Genomic DNA, 20,823 nt, shown 5'->3' with positions numbered 1-20,823 from the left:
TGGGCCCCCTGGCAGGGGCTGAGGGTGACACCAGCTCTGTTGTCACCCCTGTGTCCCACCCGTGCTCACGGAGCTGTCCCTGGGTGTCTCCTGTGGGGTTGTGTTCCCACCCCACACCCCGAGAGCAGCAGAGCTCCCCAAGCCCTCTCCACGCACGCCGAAAGTCAGAGCCGCTGTTTTGTTTGGTATTAAATTTACAGGTATTGCTTCCCTAGGCACCTACTGAAGCACAACTCTAATTCATCTGAGGGCACAGTTCCTATTTTTCGGACAATTCTACTTTCCTGCACACATACTTTACATACATACATACATTTTGTGCCTTTTTGATCACTCGGCCACCGTTGCTTTGTTCTCTCCAAAGCAGAGACTCTTTTATCAACGTGTAAATGCTGTTCTCAGTTAACAGCAAAGCGGGATATTATATATTCCATGAATAAAATATTGCGTTTAACGGCGTCACTGAAAAATCTTGAGGTGAATTTATGGGAAAATTGGGGCGGGGGGAGATAGGGGGTGTTTAAAATGATTTAAAATTGAATTTGCTTAAATTTAGAGCACGCCATCGTTTTGAAATTAAAATTTGAGATGTTTAATTTAAAAGGATCTGATCAACTCAGAACTATTCGGCATCAAATACATTCCTGTTGAATGTATTTTTCTTTCGTCTTATGAGGAGTAGCGTAAATGCTCAAACCAGGATAAATCCAGAATAATTCCACTTTATTGGTGTTTATCCCAGTTTTACTGAAAATAGAGAGTTCTCTCCTCCCACTTCTTTTTTTTTTTTTGTATTGCTTTTTTTCCATGCTCGTATTGCCATTTTCCAAGTAAGAGCTTTCATGTGATGACATGTGATGCAAAAGAAACAGAAAAGCTTGTGAACCTGATCTTTCTTTTTTTCCCCTCCCGTTGCAGGATTTGGGGATTGGGGTCTTTTTGTGGGCTCCTTCCTGCTGGGCAGTAATTGTCATTTAACTTGGGCAGAGGCTGACACCTCTGAGGCTCCAAAACAGCCCCAAATTCAGCCACTGAGCCACCAGAAACTTCCCTGAGGACCTTCAGGGCCACACCGAGTGTCCCCAGCTGGGACTTCACTCCTCAGTGACAAACAGAGCACAGCCCCAGGCCCCCGGGACCTTCTCCCAGAGTGGATTTGGGACCAGCCAGAGCCCAGGAGCACCAGGAAGGTTCTGGAAAGGCTGGAGGGGTGCTCTGGGGGCTCCCACAGTGGCTCTGACCCCTCCCTGAGTGCCCAGGCACGATGGACAGCCAAGGGTTGGGCACCAGGGACACCCCAGCGTGACAGCAGGGAGCACCTGAACTTTGGGATCCTCCAGGGGAGATTTTCCATGGGAGGGAAGTCTCTGAGTGGGCGGGTGAAGCAGAGGAGCAGCCCAGGACACACCCTGGGTTCTGTGTGAGCTGCAGGGGCACCGAGCTGGGACCCTGCAGCAGCTGCTGGAGCCTCTGGAGGGATGGAAGGAAAGGGCTCCATGAGGAAATGGAGCCTCAGTGGAAGGAAAGGTTTCCATGAGGAAACAGCTCCGTGCTCCGCTCTGAGGCTTCCCTGGCACACTGAGGGGTTTGCACTCAGGAATAGTTGGGCTCTCTGCCCCTGCCTTGGTTCCTCTGATTTCAAGGCTAAATCAATTTGTGGTCAGTTTATCCTGTATTGTGCGAACAACAGCAAACAGGGTTTGGTTTTCGGTTGTTCTGCTCTCTGGTTGGGCCTAATACAAAATAATGCCTTGGGAAGCTAAATTCTAAAAAAGGGTTTTTTTATGTTGTTAGTGATAAGGATCATTGTAGGAATTCATCTTTCCTCATTTCCTGAATCATTGAAAGGGGAGAGAACATTTGTTAAACAACCCAAAACTTGCCTGACGCACAAGTGCCGCATCCCTTATGAAACAGAAGCGTATCTGTGCTCTATTATTTTCTCTCCTCAAAATTAGATTAAAACAGATGCCATCCCCTCCCTGTGCAGTTCAGTGCCAGCAAAAGTAAGTCTCTAATCACTTATATAAGCCTGGTGTCCTCACTTTTAGTGTCAGCGTTAAAATTCCTGCATTTTGCAGCACTTACATCAAGCATGTTCCCAGTTGTGGATTAGGACCCAAACGCAGAATTTCCCACAATTTTCTGGTTTGCTCAAATATCACCGCTGAACTGGAAATTCAAATCTTGCTTTGCTCTGCCTAAAAGATGGGAACCCCAGTATGTAATTTGCAGTTGTAATTTGGCTCTGGTGGTTGTTGCACAGGATCCGTCACATGAGCTTTACTGGAGGGGTTTAAATATTCTGTAGATTCAGGTTTTCCCTAACTGTAATTTTCAACTTATCTCAGTCATCCTTCAGTTTAAAAAAAAAAAAAAAAAAAAAAAAGAAAAAAAAAAAGTGATGTATATGAAATGGCAGCTTTGAACTTCCAGCATGTTTTCCTTGGATAAAGGAAAATTGGATAGTCCCTTGTGTGACTGCAGTCCCAACGTGTCTTTTCTTTCCTTTTTAATGAAACCTGGTGTAAAGCTTTTCTCTTTAATGGCCTCGTGGCCAGAGATGTTTTAGACAAGGTCTGGGGCTGCTGAGCATGAACTTCTCTGGCCTGCTGAACTCTACCACTGAGGGATTCATTAGTGCAGAGTAACAGTGACTCCAAGCTTTGCTTATTTCCTAGGAAATTTCCTTCCTATTTTATGCATCTCAATACCACGTTTGGCTTCCTCACTCAGACAATAACGTGTATTGTCAGCCAAGCTACTCTTTCAGCAAAGCATTTCCCTTTGAAGTATGTGCTGGTATTTTTATTTTTATTTTTTTACAGGTTATTTTTTTCATATTAGCAATGACAAAAGTGAACCCAGGGTTACACCTTGATTTTTATTTTCCAGGGTTTATTATTATATTTACAGTTCCCTGTAAGAAGACACAACCCTTTTCCCAGTAAGAGTTCTAATTCCTTTCTATGTTTCAAATACTAACGACCCATATGGAAAGGAGGAAGATAATCAGTCATGAAGGAGGTATCTCTGGGGGCTGAAGCAGATGAGTAAAAAACTCAAATCATTATAAATATTACTGTACTACACTTTGGTACAACCAAAAAAAAGAAAAAAACCCAACCCCCTTCAAAGAAAATATTTAATGTTCCCTAAGTCAAATAAAATTCACAAACAATATAAGAAGAAATTAACCACATGGGTTTGTTTTTTGTTGTTTTTTTTTTTATATCTGTAAAAAATAATAGGACTACTTGGCTGCATTGCACATAGGCAATAAAATGAGATTCACTCCGATCCCTTTTTCCGTGAGCCTCCTCTCGGGCTGTAAGCAAGAAATGTCCACTGTGCTTTACAAAGGACGACGACCAGAAAAAAAACCAAACCAAACCAAAACAAAAAAACCAATGCAAACAAACATCCCTTTCTTTTCTGATTTACCATTTCTCATGAGAGATGACAAAGAAATGAAGTCTCCTCTGAGTCTGAGCGCAGTTTGGATTAGCATTTTGCTCGTACCAGGCAGTATACAAAAAACAGCCATCGTGTGTGACACCTCCAACACCTACAGGGAGCTGTTTTAGGGGCACATCCTGGTTTGTGGTGAAACAGGATTAGCTCAGCCAGCCTCTTGCACCTGCTCTCTGATATCAGGTTATCATCTCAGCACCTCCAGGGTTGGACTGTCTTGTTGCTATTGCTGACTGGACTGACTGCTCCACCATCCATAAACAGAAGGCATAAAGGTGATTACAAACATAAGAAAGTAGTTTTACATATTGTCTTGCAGTCTTTCCATATAGTCCCTAAGTTCCTTGGAATCGCCAAGATTCATATCTTGGCATACCCATTTAATATTATCATCACTGTCAAATAGAATTGAGTTGGTGTAGGGGCCTCCATCCTCTGGCAGGATTGTTGTATATGAAGTGAACTTTACTCGCTTCTGCTTTGGCCCAGAAGGGTTTATAGGTTCACTTTTAACTTCTTTTTCACAAAGGTACTCAGAAGATCTGAGGATATGATTATGAAGAGTCTTCTGAGAGCTCCCATTAAGGAGAAAGTTGCTCTCTTCAAACTGCATCCCTCTGTCAATCATGGTGGTGCACTCCTCTGACGGGAGCGAAATGTCCACTGGGTTTTCCAGGAGCTCCACCTCATTTCCGAGCCAGACCCAGTCGTGGGAATGCGGGATGTTGCCTTGCTCGCTCACGGCAAACCTTTTGTGCCTGTACTTCCAAGCAAATGCCACACAGTTGATCAAAAAGACCAAGATGGCCAAGCAGAAAACACAGAGCAGCGCGTACATGCCGATCTCCAGGTCTGTCAATCCCCTGGAAGTCAACGAGAGATCGCTGGGGTTGTTCTCTCCTGGGATTTCTACTTGGGCAGGGAAACCTGTGAAGGCAGTTGGGTTGTTTTGAAGCTGGCCATCCTCCAGGGACTCCTGATCAACGGGAGATATGAAAGTTGTGCTTTTGTTGGCATTGTCCTCGGGACCTGGCACGTCCTCGTGGTTTTTGGACCAGTCTTGTGCTGTCCTCTCCTGTTCTGCAGCTTTCTCTATAGCGTTGCTTGCATGGCTTTTGAAATCCTTCTCCACGTCGTCGATGTCATTGGTGCTCCCTTTCTGGTCGGTATCCTTCTGCCCAAACTTGACTTTGACGTTGCCTTTCCCCACGGCCAGGACGCTCTTGCGCTTGGTCTTCTGGCAGGGCTCGCTGATGACCATCTCGATTTTGATCAGGGGGCCCTGCCCGTCCCCTTCGGCCACCACCAGGGGCCAGAGGGACAGCAGGTCCTGGTGTGAGGACACCACCATCTCATCCAGGGACGTGATGGAGATGGAGAAGTCCTTGGAGTCGTAGATGTCCAAAGGTGTCACCGAGCCGTCGCTGAACAGAACCCAAGCGCTCACCACAGCCTCCTGGGGGGGAGAGGATGAGGGGAGAAAAAATTATGTGTGAGAGAGAGAGAGCACAAATCAGACACTCCATCTGAGTCTAGAAAAAAATACTGAGTTTAACTTTAGGATGGCTTTTTTGGTTTGTTTTTTTTAAAGGAAATGGAAACATCTACTCTGCTTCCCTGATGTTGTCGTACACCACAACAACACAAGACTCTGATCTTAAAAGGCTGAAAATGACTTCTTTATTTTTGGGATGTGTCTCTTTTTTTACGCTACTCTACACAGACCAATTCCATCGGTGAAACAAAGACAAACCTCTTCACTCACATTGGTCACACCAGAGGGACATCAAGAAGAAGTCCCTCTTAAGGAAAGAATGTAAACATAGTACAGTTACCAAAACACGGTTTTGTTTACAGAAAATTCTTTGAGAAAAGAATTCCAGCAAACCAAAACATTTCAGGCACGAACCAGGGCTGTACTTCTCATTTTCTTCTGTTCTCTAGACCACTGAGGCATTCACCTCACCTTCAGGAGCTATCAAATAAACACTCATGTAAATTTAATAAAAGTGCTGGAAAAAAACAATTGACGATTCTTTTTTCTCAGTCTGAAGTGAGGAGCTTCTTTTGAATGCCGGAGCCTGGTGATGAAAATAATCACATTTCCAACATCACGGTCAATTAGGTTTATAAAGGACCTGTAATGGGGAATTTCTCTAATGCTGCAGTTCCGGTGCCTTATGGAATACAATGAGCAGAGCTGGAATGTGTCAGGCCAGTGAGCCCATGGGACAAACTGGGAGGAGAACACATCTCAATTCAGTACTTTATATTTTCTGTCATGCTAAACATGCAGGACTTGCAATATGCAGAAGTGATTGTGGTGTTTTCTGGGAACTACAGGAACTACTCATAAAAACCACCATTTTTATGTCTTGACCAAACCAATTTGTCTTCTTACTGCGAACTGCTAGTGCAAAAAATACAGTCACACTTTCTGCACTGATGTAGAGCCTCAATTCTCTAAAATCTATTTAAAAAACCACACGTGGAATTTGTTCTGCAGTCTCATTAAAAGCTATTTAGTTCCTCAGATTACATAGCTCAAAGTAAGCACAAACTCATCAGTTTTCAGCCATGCAGGTCAGGAAAAGTCCTGTACCTGCAGCCAGAGGTCTTTCTGCCTGAGCTGACCTTGTGAGACATTTAAGGAACGGCATCCCCAGCTCTGCTTGCACAGCTGGGCTGTATTTCCCCACAGAAAAAAGGGTTTTTAGTGGCACATCCAGGCTTTGTTTGGCACTGCCCATCCCTTTCCCCGTGCTCACTGTGAGGGGGTCTTGGCACCCTGGGGTGGGTCAGGGGGATGAACTGCCTTTACCACGAGAAGTGACTGCTTTCCCCAGTCACACACTCATTAAGATTTACAGCAAACGGCTCTGCCGAAGCAGAGGGGAGGACGATAAATGAAATTTGATGCGGTTTTTTTGGAGCACACCTGCTTGGGAGCGCGCAGGATGTCGTGGGCAGAGGTGGTGGCGACGATGGCTCGTTTGTTTGCTTTGCTGGTTTGTAAGGACACGGACAGGCCGGACACCAGCTGCACCCCCAGGTCTGCGATGGTCACCCTGTCGTCCAGGACTATCACTGTCTTCTCTGCCAGGATGGAATCCGAGAGAGGGGACAGCACCTGGGGAGAGAAATTAAAAAACACCTCGCATGAAACAGCAGTAAAGTAGTTTAAAGCAAGGTTTAAATCAAGGTTTGCCTCTAAGCAGCACACCAGATTAATCCTGGCTTTGTCACGTCCATGTCTAAGCCAGGGCTGATGTTTTCCCCCAAGACATTGCACTCATTTGCTGCTAAATTACTGTGTCTAAAAGAAATAATTTAATAAAACAACAAATCACTTCTAAGTTGCAGCTTGATCTCGACCAAATATATATAATACAGAATAAATTTAATGGGTGTGGGGTATGTTTTTTTTTAAAAGTAATTTTTGTGGGGTCCATAAAACTCCCTGTGAATGCAGGGCAGCACAGGACAGAGTGTGAGACACTGATTAACACTGAAACTCAGTGAGGGGATAAATAAATGTTCAAAGCCTGGCTGACAGGAACTTGGCCTCTTGCCTTTCTTGGGACAGAGGACCTGAATGAAACGAAAGTGAGACTTGCAAAAGAACTTTGGAAACCCCACTTGGGTGCCTGCCTGCATTTTTCAATGCCAAAACTCTCCTGCCAGTTGCTCTAAGACCGTGTTTCCAGCATGCTCAGGAAGAGACTCATCTTTATACAGGTGACAGAAACAGCTGGCTCCAGCCCAAAATACCTGAGGTGTGATTTGTCTAAACCAAGAAGAGAAACCTGCAGCACAATTCCCTGCACTGGAGCTTTCAGAGTCACTGGAGAGGAGACATTTTTAGGGCAGAAATCCCTTGACCTCTCTACCCCATTTATTTCAGCTTTTGAAGGGAGCTGAGCCCTAAAATCCCTGTTCCTCTGTGTTGACCCCAGAGTGTGATCAGAGCATTACAGGTGCTTGTAGCCCCTGAGGAGAAGTTTATACCCCTATAAAATGCCAGGTTAACCACATCCTCTGGTCTCTGGATGCTCTTAAGGGTCTGATGATTAAAGGATATCTCTCATTGCACCCATCTCATCTACCAGCCATGTTCAACCCGGGATTGTGGTGGTGGGGACACCCCCAGCCCTGGTGCCCCCGGGGCTGTACCTGCACCGTGGTGATGCCTTGCTCACGCCCGGCCAGCACCCGTCCCTCCTGCAGCTTGGCAATCCTGGGCTCCTCCACCTTCATGAACTCGGCCACCAGGTCCGTGATGTCGAACTGCCACTCGGAGCCCAGCAGGAAGGTCAGGTGTCCCCCAGACTCGGGCGACTCGGCCACAAACTGCGTCAGCACCCTGACCATGGCGTGCTGGTACTGCAGGGTGCAGCCTTTGCCTTTCTTCTCGTCGTCCTCTTCGTCCTCGCTGTCGCGGGTGGGCCTGGGGACACATGCAGCTCCGTTACCTGCCCTGCCCTGTTACATTTCAGCTCCTTTTCCGACAGAGTCAGGATTAAATGCGCTAGACGGCGTTTCGGCATTTCGTGTTCAGACTCAGATGTTTGTTAATTTTTATCTGTGTTACAGTCTCGCAAACTCTGAGCTCTGCAGCACTTCAAGCTAACAAACTAAAAATGGAGCCCCAGCTCTCTCCCTCTACAAGGCCTTTTAAGGATAAGCTGTCCAATTACGAAATGACACCTAAATTATCTTTACTTTTAACCCAATAACCAACCACCCGTGGCCCGCAATGTGGATTTTTCTACCCAATTACAAAACCCCACCCAGAGCCATGAAGAAGAAGGTGAGAAAGAAGGACTTTGCCCTAAATCTTCCATCTTGCTTTAAAAATATCACTGTATTCTAAACGTTACTCAGATTACACCGTGCAGAAACACCTGCAGCATTCCACACGCTTCCTTCAACATTTTCTGTCTGTCCCCCTTTCAAAATACAACCTGTGAAATGAAGCAGCTTTGCCCAAAGCTCAGGGAAGGCATCGCAGTGATTTGTACATGATAGCACTGCTGTCACACCTCACGGAGTTTTGTCTGCTTAAAGACCCAGTTTACCACCAATATTAATATTTTATATTTTTCTTTCCCCTCTCGTTCATTGCCTGGGACAAACACATGGATCCTCTTTATTTCTTCCAAGTCGGGTATTAAGCAGTAGGTGGTCACACTTTTACTCATTGTGCCCCCATGCTGCGGATTCATTGCCCAGAAATAATTTCCCTCCCTCCTGTATTTATTGAGCCTAAGCCACCTCTATATCAAGGGTGGGAAATACAGGGTGAGTCTCTTATTTTTCAAAGTATTACAGGAGGTAGTTTTGTGGTTACTGCGTCCCTTTATCTTCTCCTTTGAAATAGCAGCCATGAAAAACCATTACAAAACACAATTGCTGCTGTTATAAATTGTTTTATGACAAAGTTGGCAGCCAGCAAGCTGAAAACATATCTAAGAAAAAACCCTTGTGCTCTTGAAAATGACTGAAAGTCCCGGTGTTACAGAACCTAATCCGCTGGAAATACATTTTCAATGCATCACTTGTTGGCTGAATATTTACATTTAGCCCCAAGTAAACGGTCTGTGTGTGTAAAAATGTTTTTGTGTGTGTGTAAAAATGTGTGTGTGTGTGTGTAAAACAAGTGTCCATCGTTACCTGCTGAATGAAACATCATTGGATAACAGTGGAATTGTTGGGGAAAAGGCTATTAAATGGGATTTTCATTTCCCAAAGAAATCAGTCTTACAGACTTTGACTAGCTGGGTATTTCAGGGAAACTTGCAGTTGTTCTCTCCTTCCCAGCACTGGTGTCAGTCTGAAGTCAGCTCATAGCTGGCAAAACAGCCGCAGGGAAAGTTCTAGAAGGGGGAATGTTCACCGAGCTTTTGTGGGCCATACCCAGCTAGGCTGTAAACGAATTCATGGACTCCTTAATGTTCCCACTTTCAATTTATTCCTGTGTTCTGACCCTCTTCAGCTCAGCTAAGCCATAACCCAGCTCTGAACAATCTCAGGCTTGGGCAAAAACCGAGTTGAGCTCTGAGATTTGGGGATTTGACCCTCTCTTAATAATACAGATGGCAACATTAGCGCCTGTGTAGAATTGGAGGAAAAAAAAATGTGCCAAAGCTCCTCAGGTAAGGAGCACTTCTGGGATTTGGGGCAAAAAGAGCACAGAAGTGATGGGAAAAGTGATTGTTATAGGAAAAGAGACCCAGAGCCAGTGCAGGAAATGTTCACATTCTCAACATCCTCACCAGCATCGTTTTACACAACTCCCCTTCTGCTGCTGTTACACAACCTGGTGTCTGTCCCTGCCCGGGGCAGGGGTTGGAACGAGATGATCTTTAAGGTCTCTTTCAACCCAAACCATCCCGTGATTCGATGTTTTATTCACATCCAATGGGTTTGCGGTTATGTTTATTTATGTGCTTGTATATTTCTCATTTCGCTGTTTAAAACTTCGCACCAGCTGGGTTGTTCCGAGAGGAAATCTATTCAAAAACAACTGGAGGGAATTCTTTTTCAGCCCCAGCTCATAAATATGGGCCGTGGGATGACCAGAGGGAAGGATTGGAGGACAGGGAGCACTCCTGTCCTTATTTCCAGCACTGTGTGGGCAGCCGGTACTTACCACAATAAAAAGATGATTCAAGTCCAGCCCATTCCTTGGGGTGTCTTAAATGCACAAGGCTCCGTTTCAGCACAAAACCGTTTAGAGATGTTTATATTCTTCTCCTCAGAAGGATGTTTCCCGTGGCAAACAATCGTGGAGCATCAGAAAAGCCTCTGCAAAGCCCAGAAAGAGCAAGGGCACGTTCCTTGTCAGTGCAGAGGAGAGGGAGGTGTCTGAAATTTCAGTGCAAGCTTTGCAAGTTTGATTTGCCGGGTCTCAGCTCAAGTTCTTCCTGGTTTTGCTTTTTGGATTTGTTTTTTGTTTTGGTTTTTTGTTTGTTTTTCTTTTTGTTTTCTTTTTTGGGGTTGTTTTGTGCTCTTTTGTTTTTCTGTTGGTTTAGGGTTTTGGGGGGTTTTTTTTTCCGAACAAAGGATATAATTTTTCTGCTTTAAAGCCACAAAAAATTAAGATTTAGGCAGCAAGTCAGTGTTTTGTCTCCAGGCGTGCAACAAAAGGTTTGAGATCCAGGGAATGGCACAGTTCCCTTTAAACTCCTCATTACAGAGGTTTCAGTGAGCTTAAAATCCTTCATTAAGCAGGGAGCTCATTTTCTGCTTAAGACAAGTCCTGGTGAATATATTGTGAATAGATTTTTTCCCCTTGGTCATCTCTGAAAATCTCTCCGAGTCCTCCTTCCCCTATTTCTTGCTGCTTGGCAAATTTGCTTGGAAGGGTTTTTTGGTTGGTTTTTTTTTTTTTGCTTTTCTGGAGCCAGCCAAGGTTGCCAGAATTACATTTAATTTACATTTCACAGAGAGAAAGGCTTTGCCAGGGAGCTGAGCTAAGGCAGCAGCCTGTTCCAAGGGTGCCTGCGAGCACTGATCTAATCAGTGATCTGTCAGCTCGATATTACAGGCGTTGTCTTGGAGCAGTTGAAGTGTGTCTCTTTTAATCTGCACCCCTCCCAAACCAGGCATCACAGTTCTTGGGCCAGATGCTAATTTTTTGTTAAAAAAAAAAAAAAGAAAAAAAGAACAACCCTAAAGAAATCAGTTTTGCTGGGTTTGGATTCGAAATAATCATTAGGAAGGGTCGTATATTTAAAAAAAAAACCCTTTGCAACACCCCTAATTGAAATTAAAAAAAAAATCTCTCTCAGATACAAATTACAAACCACTAGAAGCTGATTTAGTGGAAGCCACAGAAAGAAGCTGCACATAACTCCACTCACAGTTCAAGAAGAAATGTAATTTGGTACTTTTACAGACCTTGAAAATACAGCCTACCTATTAACAAAAATCTCCAAGGCCTTATCTCCATAGGACATTAAAGTCAATTAACTAAAGGAGCAAATTTACAGCTCCGTGCAGCTGCTGTTCCCCACAAATGGAATGGTTTGAATCCAGTGTCACTTAATTTCCCTTAAAGTACGTCCGAGGGGCAGCCCTCACTGAGGGTTTAACTAAAGCACTTGATTCTGTCCTGCTTTTATCTCAGGCCAGCTTCCCTGCTTTTGTCTCCAGAGCTGGACAGAATTTGCTCAAAGCCCAATAAATTCAGCCTGAAGTGAAGCCCGTGCTGGTGGTGTTGGGAGCCTCCTGAAAACTCCTATCCCAGCATCAAATATTTACTGGAATCACATTTCCAGTTTGTTCTGTGAGGCTTTGGCCATGCAATTCCTGCCAAGGCGAGCTGAAGCCGCTCATGCCACGTAAATATGTGTGCACAGAGCTGGTGCAGGAACCTCAAGAAGAAGGTAATTATTTTGCAGATGCACGAGGAATAGAAATAAATGTTCTTGTTAGGCTAGCAGAGTCTGCCTGGACCTCTTCCACGCTCCAATATTTGACTTTAATTTAAATATACACCTTCTGTTTGCTGAGGCTGGGGGTTTGCTGGCTCAGGCACCATTTCCCTGCACCAGGCAGGAGCTGAATTTCACCTGCCCAGGGAGGCTCTTCCTATCTGCAGCAGCACTCGCCAGAGATCCAGTTCTGCTCTTGATAATATCAGAGATTTCCCATATATTTGCAGGCTGAGCTGGTGGATTGCATTGCCGCTCTTCCACAGGCGAGATGAATTGGGTCGTTGGGGGTTTTTTTTCCAGTTTCTGGCATAAAAGCAGCCTGGCTTTTCCTTTCTGTTCTCTACCAAGTTCCTGCTCTTGCAGCAGCTCAGACCAGCTAAAAACCAACACGGTTCCAACCGTGCATGGGGCGTTTATAAAAGTTTTGTAGAGAATGTTTTCTTCATTTCTGTGGAAATGATTCAAGAAGTCAGGTGGGCAAACACGTCTGTAATCACGTGTATTTTACAATTACAAACACGACAGGGTTTCTGGGGAGAAGCAGGACATTTTATTGGCTCAGCAGCCATCACTGGGAAGAACAGATGTGATCTGGGGGCACAGAAACTTCGTCTCAGGCCTGAGAGAGAGCAGCTACATCCAGCTGAAGAACAGCTCTGCGGATGCACGAATGTTTCTTTTGTCAACAGCAGCAGTAAAATAAAAAATAAAAACGTTTTAAAAGGTTCTTGTAAACCCAGTTCCATCTGTCTCGGGCCCTCAGCCAAGTGAACCACGCTGTGGGTGTGGGAATGAGACCCTGGGGCAGCCAGAGGAGAGGAAAGGAAGTTTGGAGGTGGCTGGGAAGTGTCTCTGCACCATCCCTACAAAAACACTCCAGCGTTTTACCTGCTGCCTGTTGATGAATAACCTGATAGCAAAGTTTAGTTCCTGCTGAGGAGACGAGGAGTGGTGTGAGGACACACCAACCCCGCAGAACGGGAGGAGAGTGGAAAATTATTTTGTTTGTGGTGAGGTGAGCTATGAAGAAGCCACGCTGCCATCCTGCCATGACCACAACAGTTTCAGCTGATTTTCAGGCTAAGTTTAAAGCTGCCTAAGCCTCTTGTCAGGGACTTTGGAAAGAATTCTTGAGTTTCCTTCAAGGACAGATATCAAAACCTCATGCAAATTGCCAATCTTGGCTCTTACATGAAGGTGAAGTTGAAACAACACAATGCTATGGCTTCACCTGCTGGGAGATGCTTGGATCTGGGGTTTTTTGCAAAGATAAAAGCACCCTGCTCACTCTCAAACCTGCAGCCCCTGACTGCAGTCCAAATGTCTTGAGTGCTTCAGCTTATCACTTAAAAAACTCATAAAAACTCCCCCATGTTTAGGATCTTTGGGAAACACATCGGAGGTGGAGGTATAAGCAGATTAAAAAGTAAAGAGAAAAGTCATAATAATAAAAAAATAATCAAACTGAAGAGCCACTAAATCTCAGGTAAAAACCCTCCAAATCTAAGAATAAAGGAAACGTAAAAACCTTGTGTGCAAAGTAAATGTCAGAGCGAGCACAACTAACGCTGCCTCTGAACTATTGATTCAGAACAGCCCTGCAAAGTTAAAAAAAAAATAAATAAAAATCCACCTGAATGCTCAGTGAAACCAGAGATCATTTATTTCCTGTGGAAACCTTTGCTGTTCCCGTGGGCACGGAGCTTCCAGGTGGATGGCACAGTGTCCACACTTTTTCTCCCTCCTCGATGGAAAAAACCTGCAGGATGTTTGCCAGCAGCTCCCGTGCAATCCAAGCAGCAGCAAAGAAACGCTTTCTGCACCAAAACCCTGCAAAGCTCGCCAGACTCTCAGACCGTTCCCTTGATTTCAGCTGGCCAAATAAATCCGCAGAGGACACCGGGACGGGGGGGTGGGGAAGGGAAATTTCCAGCGCTGCCTGTAATGGGTTTAACTTGAGGATTGCCCACGGATAAGCGCGGCTGAATGTCTCACTCTCGCAGCAACGTTTTGCTCCTGCAATAAACACCAGCCTAATCCTGCAGCCGTTTGCTCAGCAAAATCCCTTAGCAGGAGCTGTGCCTCAGGGGTGGGACGGCACAGGCAGGAGAAGGGAAGTTCGGTGAGGATTTAAGCAGTGAGTTTAAATCCCTTCACTCCTCTTCCTGCCTCAAACGGCAGCGCTGCCCTTGCCACTGGAGCAAACGCTGATTTATCCTGTGCCAGATTCCCATCACCTCTTCTGTCACAGCCAAAAGTGTATCCACATTATCAAGAGGTTCAGTCATTGCCCTTCTCCGGAGCTCATTATCTGAATATCCTGCAAATTGTGTCCTGCTGCCCTTGGGTTTGCCCTTAGAACTGGACAGGACCAAAGCAGAGCTTTGCTTAAAGCCCAATAAGCTCAGCCTGAAGTGAAGCCTGTGCTGGTGGTGCTGGGAGCCTCCTGAAGACAGTGTCCTCTCCCAGCCGCAAATATCTACTGGAATCACGTTTCCAGTTTGTTCTGTGAGGCTTTGGCCGTGCGATTCCTGTTAATGCGAGCTGAAGCCGCTCATGCCGTGTAAATAACGTCAGCTTTGCCCTTAGTTCTTACAAAGTGTTGGGTAATTCTCCTCCGCTGCAGTCTGGAGGTAGCTGAGATGTTCTCCTGGGCACTGGAGAGCTTTAGCTGAGACTGCCACAGTGTTCAGCACTCCACTGGCTGCTGCCAGCCAGGCTTTTGCACTGGGTTATAAATCTGAGCTCCTGTCACGCCTTCTCCACACTAATATTCTTCAACTCCGCCTGAAATCCACCAACACAGCAGAGTTCCTGGAAGTTCTTCACCTCGCAAGTTGTGCAAATGATGGTTACTACAGAATGGGCGTTTTCAGGAGGGAATGGTGGGATCAGAGCTCAGAATCCCCCACTGCCTTCCACCTCCTCTTTTCCCTGTCCAATTTTTCCTGGTGGAACGTGGTCTTCAGTAGGAGATGTTTCTTACTTAATCCAGGGCTGCTGAGGAATGCAGCCGCCAGGTCTGCCGTTCAGTGCATCTGCACAGGCTGAACAACCACCCAGATTCATGGAATCACAGAAGGTTTGGGTTGGAAGAGACCTGGACTGGTCACCGAGGCGGTGGCAGCTGACCCCTCCTTGGCCCTGTCATTTGTCCCAGCAGACAGGGGCGGAGGTCTGGCAGTGCTGAATGCCTCTCTCTCACACACACACACACACACACACACAGGGCTGTGTCACACCAACAGCAGAGGTCCAGGCCCTTTTCCTCGGCTTTGCACATTGGAATGTGTGATACGATGTCCTGAGACCGTGTGGAATTGATTAGCGCTCCAGGCAAAGCCACGGGCTTTTGAACGGCATAGATCAGGATAACAATGCAGCGATTTTGGGGGTGTTTTAATGAGGGCTGAGGCAGGCTGTAATGGCAAACAGGAGAGTTTGGATTCTGAGGAATGTTCTGAAAACCGGCTGAGTTCTGAAAGCAGAGCCCTGGGCAGCGTCTGGAGGAGGCAACGCCGGGAACGTACCTTTTGTTGGAGGTGACAGGAATCCTCCAGCCTTTGATCTGGCTGAGCTCCGTGTCGGAGATCTCGATCTGCAGAGGGAGCCGGGGAACCCAGACAGTCACCTCCAGCTGGGTGGTGAAATGCTGGTAAGTGAAGTTAACAATAGTATCCACTTTGCTCTTCATTTCCTTGCCATTAACGAAGATGGAGTCGCAGCTCTCAGAAACCTTAAAAAAAAAAATTACATATAAAAAAATTAGGAAACGAAGAAAAATTCCTGAGGAAGAACAAGGATGTTGCATCAGTCCTAAGACGACACTGCGAATGTAAGTCATGCATATTGCATTTCCAGTTTCCTAATTAGAAGCAAACGGTGATAAATGGACCCCAGGGAAAGAGTTGTGCTTCCCTCAAAGGATACCACTCAAACTGCAAAAATAATTTAATGGTGTTATATAACCTGTGTGAATCTTTTATACCAGGCAAATTAAACTCTTCATGAATCAAACTCCATGTGCATCAACGTTTATGTTTACAACTTGCTTAAAGAACCAGGAAAAAATGGGGCCATATGTTAGCAAGAAAAAGACTGACTCAGAGCCATAAACCAGAATCCCTTCCCTTTTCCTTGAGCACTGTAATGCTGAAAGACAAAGATCCCCTTATGGCTCATGAGCAGAACTGCAGCAGAAGCATTATTTTTTTTAGAACTTCTCAGTAATTGTTTTAACAAAATGCATTCATTGTTGTTTCGTGGCATCATATGAAATCACTGCTAAAAGGAGCGTGTGGGCTGTGCGCTGCAGCTCATCTGTCCCCTTGGTTCCAGGGATCTTCTGGCACAAAATCAAGGTCCCGAGCACAGACCTTATCTATATGAAACCATGATGTAGCAACTAATTCAGTCTGGAAGGCAGGATTCCTTTGTCAGGAAGAGGTTTCTAATGTATTTATAAATATGTGTGTGTATCCTTGTAGATTATATACACAAACACGCAGGCATGTATCACATTCATGTCTATTATTCATGTACAATATTCATGTTTATATACATGTATAACATGAATTATACAGAATTACACACCGGCATCTGTGCATGTATTTTATTTATACATATACATATACATATACATACACATACACATATACATATACATATACATATACATATACATATACATATACATATACATATACATATGTATGTATATTTTTATATATATATATATATATGTATAATTTATTTATTTATCTGCATTCTGCTTTGCGGGGAGAGAGTCCACGGGGTGTGGCTGGAACCTTTTAAACCCACAGCTGACGAGGTGAGGTTGCGCTCCTGAGATGCACTTTGTTCTCCTGTCAGGACTGTTCTGTGTCAAGGCTCTGGCACCCAGACCCCGCCTGAGCCCGGGTTTAAATTCTGGTTCCCTGCAATTACTGAGAGAACTCGTGTAGGCTCCAGCGGGGAATATGCTGAAACACAGCTTGGGTTCCCTCTGCAAACCTACCTCCCATCTTTTCAGATATCTACGGGGATTAGGGGTTACTGAGCCAAGAAAAATCAGAGAAAACCTCTGGCAGATGCTTTCTTTTGCACCAAAAATACACAATATTCAGAGAGGAAGTAAAAGACCTGTCCTTCCATATTTGCCATTTTCAAGTCAGCTCCTTAGATCCTTCTCAACGGACTGAAACTACTGAAACTACAATTGCTCATTTACAGAGGGGCCAAGCCAGGTGATGAGGGGTGGGGCAAAGGAAACTAAGTCACTCTTCTGGAGAGAATACTCCTCCACATAAACGCTTAATGAGCACAGGAATATAAAAAATAATAAATCTAGATAATCTGATAAAGAGCTTAAAATGGATTTGGGGCTCAGGAGTACCACAAACGAGACGGAGCATACTCGGAATCCTGTTTTTTTTTTCTTCCCTCCCTCATAATGTGTCACGAGTGTCTCTGGAAAGTTTGAGCACATTAAGCAAGCCCATTAATTGAATGAGCAGTTGAGATTCTAAGCCATAAAGCTCACATCTAGGGAGTTATGTGAGAATTAATACAAGACAGAAATAATTAAGAAAACTCAAAGAGGGAGGGATAAACATCAAGGCCGGAGCAGGGGAATAACTAATATCTGACAAGACAGCAGCTAATTTTTCAGATTCTCTTCTTGCTGCATCAAATGTTCTTGTCAGCAGGCAGGAAAGGTGCTAAATTAGGGAGCTGAAAGACGGGCATTAATTGTAGCTATAAAAATATCAGTCTAGGCTTACAAATTTCGCAGATTTTATGTCTAGACAGAGACATCCAGTCATTTATATACTGACCAAAAGGTAAGTGCGAGGCAGGATATATTACTGTGCTGCAGTTCACACAGTGGTTCTGTGTAGCTCAGAGCTCAGGATTCACTGAAGTGTATATTCCAGAAAATAATCCAGCCTGGATAAGAAAACTTGAAGAGAGCCATTGTTGTTTCAGCTCTCTGTCTGGAATTTGAGTTTACTCTGTTAAGAACAAGCACACCAGATAATTCAGAGGAAAATCCAGCTGAATCCCGTGGTAAGGCAGGATAGACTAAAGCTCACATGAGGCAGCCTCTGTTTCACTCACACATATTTAATTTCTGCCGTGTTTCTTTCACTGACCTGGCCACAGTTGGTGGTAGAGATTAGACTTGGCTCATCAGAAGGAAATGAGAGCCTTGAGCATGGATAGAAAATGTCCAGCATTCCTTTGTCACTTGGGACCTTTTAGAACTCTGGAGGCTGAAAATTTCAGGCTTTCTGTGCTAAAAGCTGCTGACCCTCAATCAAGCGCCACATTTGACTTGAGGGGTGGAACAGGTTCCCAAAATTGAGTGACGGCTCTGGGGTTGTGGGTGTGTGGTTTGAATAGAATTGTGTGATCTCACAGGGTGAAAAATTTAGATTTAAGGTTTTAGTATATAGTAATGTGTATGGGGCAAGATGGAGGATTTGGGGTGTTGTCCAAGTCCTTCTTCTTCACCTTCTTCTTGGTTTTGGGTGGTTTTCTGTGATTGGGTGAGAAAGGTCCACATTGCAGGCCTTGGGTGGTCATTATTGGGTCAGAAATATAAATCATAGAGGTGTCCCCTCGTTATTGGGTGATTAGCACTTTAATAACCTTGGGAAGAGTTAGAGGCATCCATTTTACCTCATTTCTCTACCTTGCCAGTTAGAGCTCACGGCTCATGAGGCTGTGATACAGATTAGGATTCATAAACACTGAGTCCAAACGAAGAAAAGAAGATAAGAAATCAACAGAACCCACTCCAGAGCCAGGACAGAGAACTGATTCCATCCTGGGGGCTGTGGTTCCATCCTGGGGGCTGTGGTTCCATCCCGGGAGCTGTGGTTCCATCCTGGGGGCTGTGGTTCCATCCCAGGAGCTGTGGTTCCATCCTGGGAGCTGTGATTCCATCCTGGGGGCTGTGGTTCCATCCTGGGGGCTGTGATTCCATCCTGGGAGCTCTGATTCCATCCCAGGAGCTCTGATTCCATCCCAGGAGCTGTGGTTCCATCCTGGGAGCTGTGGTTCCATCCTGGGGGCTGTGATTCCATCCCAGAAGCTGTGGTTCCATCCTGGGAGCTGTGATTCCATCCCAGGAGCTCTGATTCCATCCCAGGAGCTGTGGCTCCATCCCAGGAGCTGTGGTTCCATCCTGGGGGCTGTGGCTCCATCCCAGGAGCTGTGATTCCATCCTGGGAGCTGTGGATCCATCCCAGGAGCTGTGGCTCCATCCCAGGAGCTGTGGTTCCATCCCGGGAGCTGTGATTCCATCCTGGGAGCTGTGGCTCCATGCCAGCACCGTGTGACACTGCTGTGAGGAGGGAGTGTGACACACCTGGAGCCCTGGGGACTCTGCCAGCTGCACCCTCCGGCCAGTGGCCTGCAGCAATGTCCCCCTGCACTTTCTCTCCTTTTAAGCCCCCTCCACACTTTTCCAGCCACTCTCTGACTGTCAGGGGTGGCCGGTGATGCTCTGGAAGAGAAGCTGCTCCAAGTGCAGCCCTTTGGGCAGGTCCTGCCTGTTCCCATTGTGTGTGCCCGGGTTTGCCAAGGGGCAGAGCTGCCGGTGACTTCCACACAGAATTCTTTTGAGCTGCTGCTTCTGAGGGAACAAAGAGGGGGGGAAAAAGGCTCTTAAATCTCTCCTGCAAACACTACACAGTGAGGAGAATCAGCCAAAGCTTAGAATGCCACCCTCTCATGTAAAATGCAGGGAGCAGGGCTGTTTAAAGCAGTCTGCCACCATCCATTGTCAGCTGCCTGACAGCAGCAGAAAGTGCTGTTTGAGACAGTTTGCAGGGGAGCAGGCCAGCCACGATGTGCTCCCATATGCAGGTCAAGAGAAAGAGAGCTGCAATTAACCTCTCCGGGCTTTGAAGCAGGTGGTTGGCTCCAATCCTCACAAGTAATTGTAAAAAAAAAAAAAAAAAAAAAAAAAAAAAAAAAAAAAAAAAAAGTACAATTTGCCCTGTGCTGAGTGTGACAGCCTCCTCGTTTTAGGCTAATCCAGAACAGAGGGAGATAGCAGTTGAGGAGGAGTAATTGGGAAAGCGTTTGATGTTCAGGTCACAGAGGTTTCTGCACCCTTTGGGTGAGCAGGTAAAACAGAGGGGATGAGAAGTGACAGGAAAACAACTGATGCCTGCTGGTGGCTCCTCTCTGCAGGCAGGGTCTGCTCCCAAGCTCCTGCCTCGCCCTCGGCTTGCAGGTCACCCTGGAAGGAGCACTCGCAGTCCTCGTGGCTGTTGATTATTCAGGAGGTTTCGTTTTTTGAAACCCCGCTGGGCACAACTATTTTTCTCCACACTCTCTGGCGTGGGAGGGGAGAGCCAAATGCTCCAGCAGAGACCCAGCCACGGGAGCATCCTTCTGTCTGCAGCACCTCAGGGCCTTCCCAGCCCACTCCTCATCTCCAAGATCATCTTTTTTCCACCTTCAGGCAAACACTTCTCGGTGATATTCACATCCAGCCGTGTATGGACACGGATAATGAATTATAAAGGAAGAACTCCTGCCCAAAGGAATGAATTCTGGTTAATTCAGTGCAGAGCAACAGTGGCTAAGGGGATGGAAGTGTGAGACCGAGCACGGTGCAAAGCTGTCCTGTGGCACTTCTCACTTCTCCGACACAAACCCCCAAAGGGATGGTGCTAATTTTACACCCCGTTTAAAGAAAACTGAGGCACACACCGCGTGTATCAGGATTTGGTCTAACACCGAGTCTTTTCAGCTGAAAAACCTCAGCCATTTGGTTATCCAGTCAGGTCCCTGGGTGATTTAAATTTGAAGTTCAAATTCACCCTTGAAAAGAGGTGCTTGCTGCCAAAAGAGCTTTCACCAGTGCTTCAGAAGCGCTGGATTTACAGGA

At 45.7% G+C, this 20,823-nt stretch overlaps 1 protein-coding gene across 1 annotated transcript in view; it reads right to left on the bottom strand.

Annotated features, from left to right (window-relative positions):
* Positions 1-2,424: 2,424 nt before the first annotated feature.
* The window catches only part of TMEM132B (transmembrane protein 132B), a 223,519-nt gene continuing 205,120 nt past the window's right edge, over positions 2,425-20,823 (bottom strand). Inside the window, exons 6-9 of the mRNA XM_066199441.1 lie at positions 15,446-15,651; positions 7,648-7,921; positions 6,413-6,604; positions 2,425-4,930 (exon numbers count right to left, since the gene is read on the bottom strand). Coding sequence (XP_066055538.1) covers positions 3,776-4,930; positions 6,413-6,604; positions 7,648-7,921; positions 15,446-15,651 — 1,827 coding nt within the window. The 3' untranslated portion in view covers positions 2,425-3,775. The remainder of the gene's footprint in view (positions 4,931-6,412; positions 6,605-7,647; positions 7,922-15,445; positions 15,652-20,823) is intronic.

Source organism: Chamaea fasciata, unplaced genomic scaffold (assembly GCF_029207755.1).
Source record: "Chamaea fasciata isolate MVZ Bird 193981 ecotype frontalis unplaced genomic scaffold, bChaFas1.0.hap1 SCAF_18, whole genome shotgun sequence".
Lineage (NCBI taxonomy): Eukaryota > Metazoa > Chordata > Aves > Passeriformes > Sylviidae > Chamaea > Chamaea fasciata.
The sequence above is the reverse complement of the archived record's forward strand: the minus strand, read 5'-3'. Positions and strand labels throughout refer to the sequence as shown.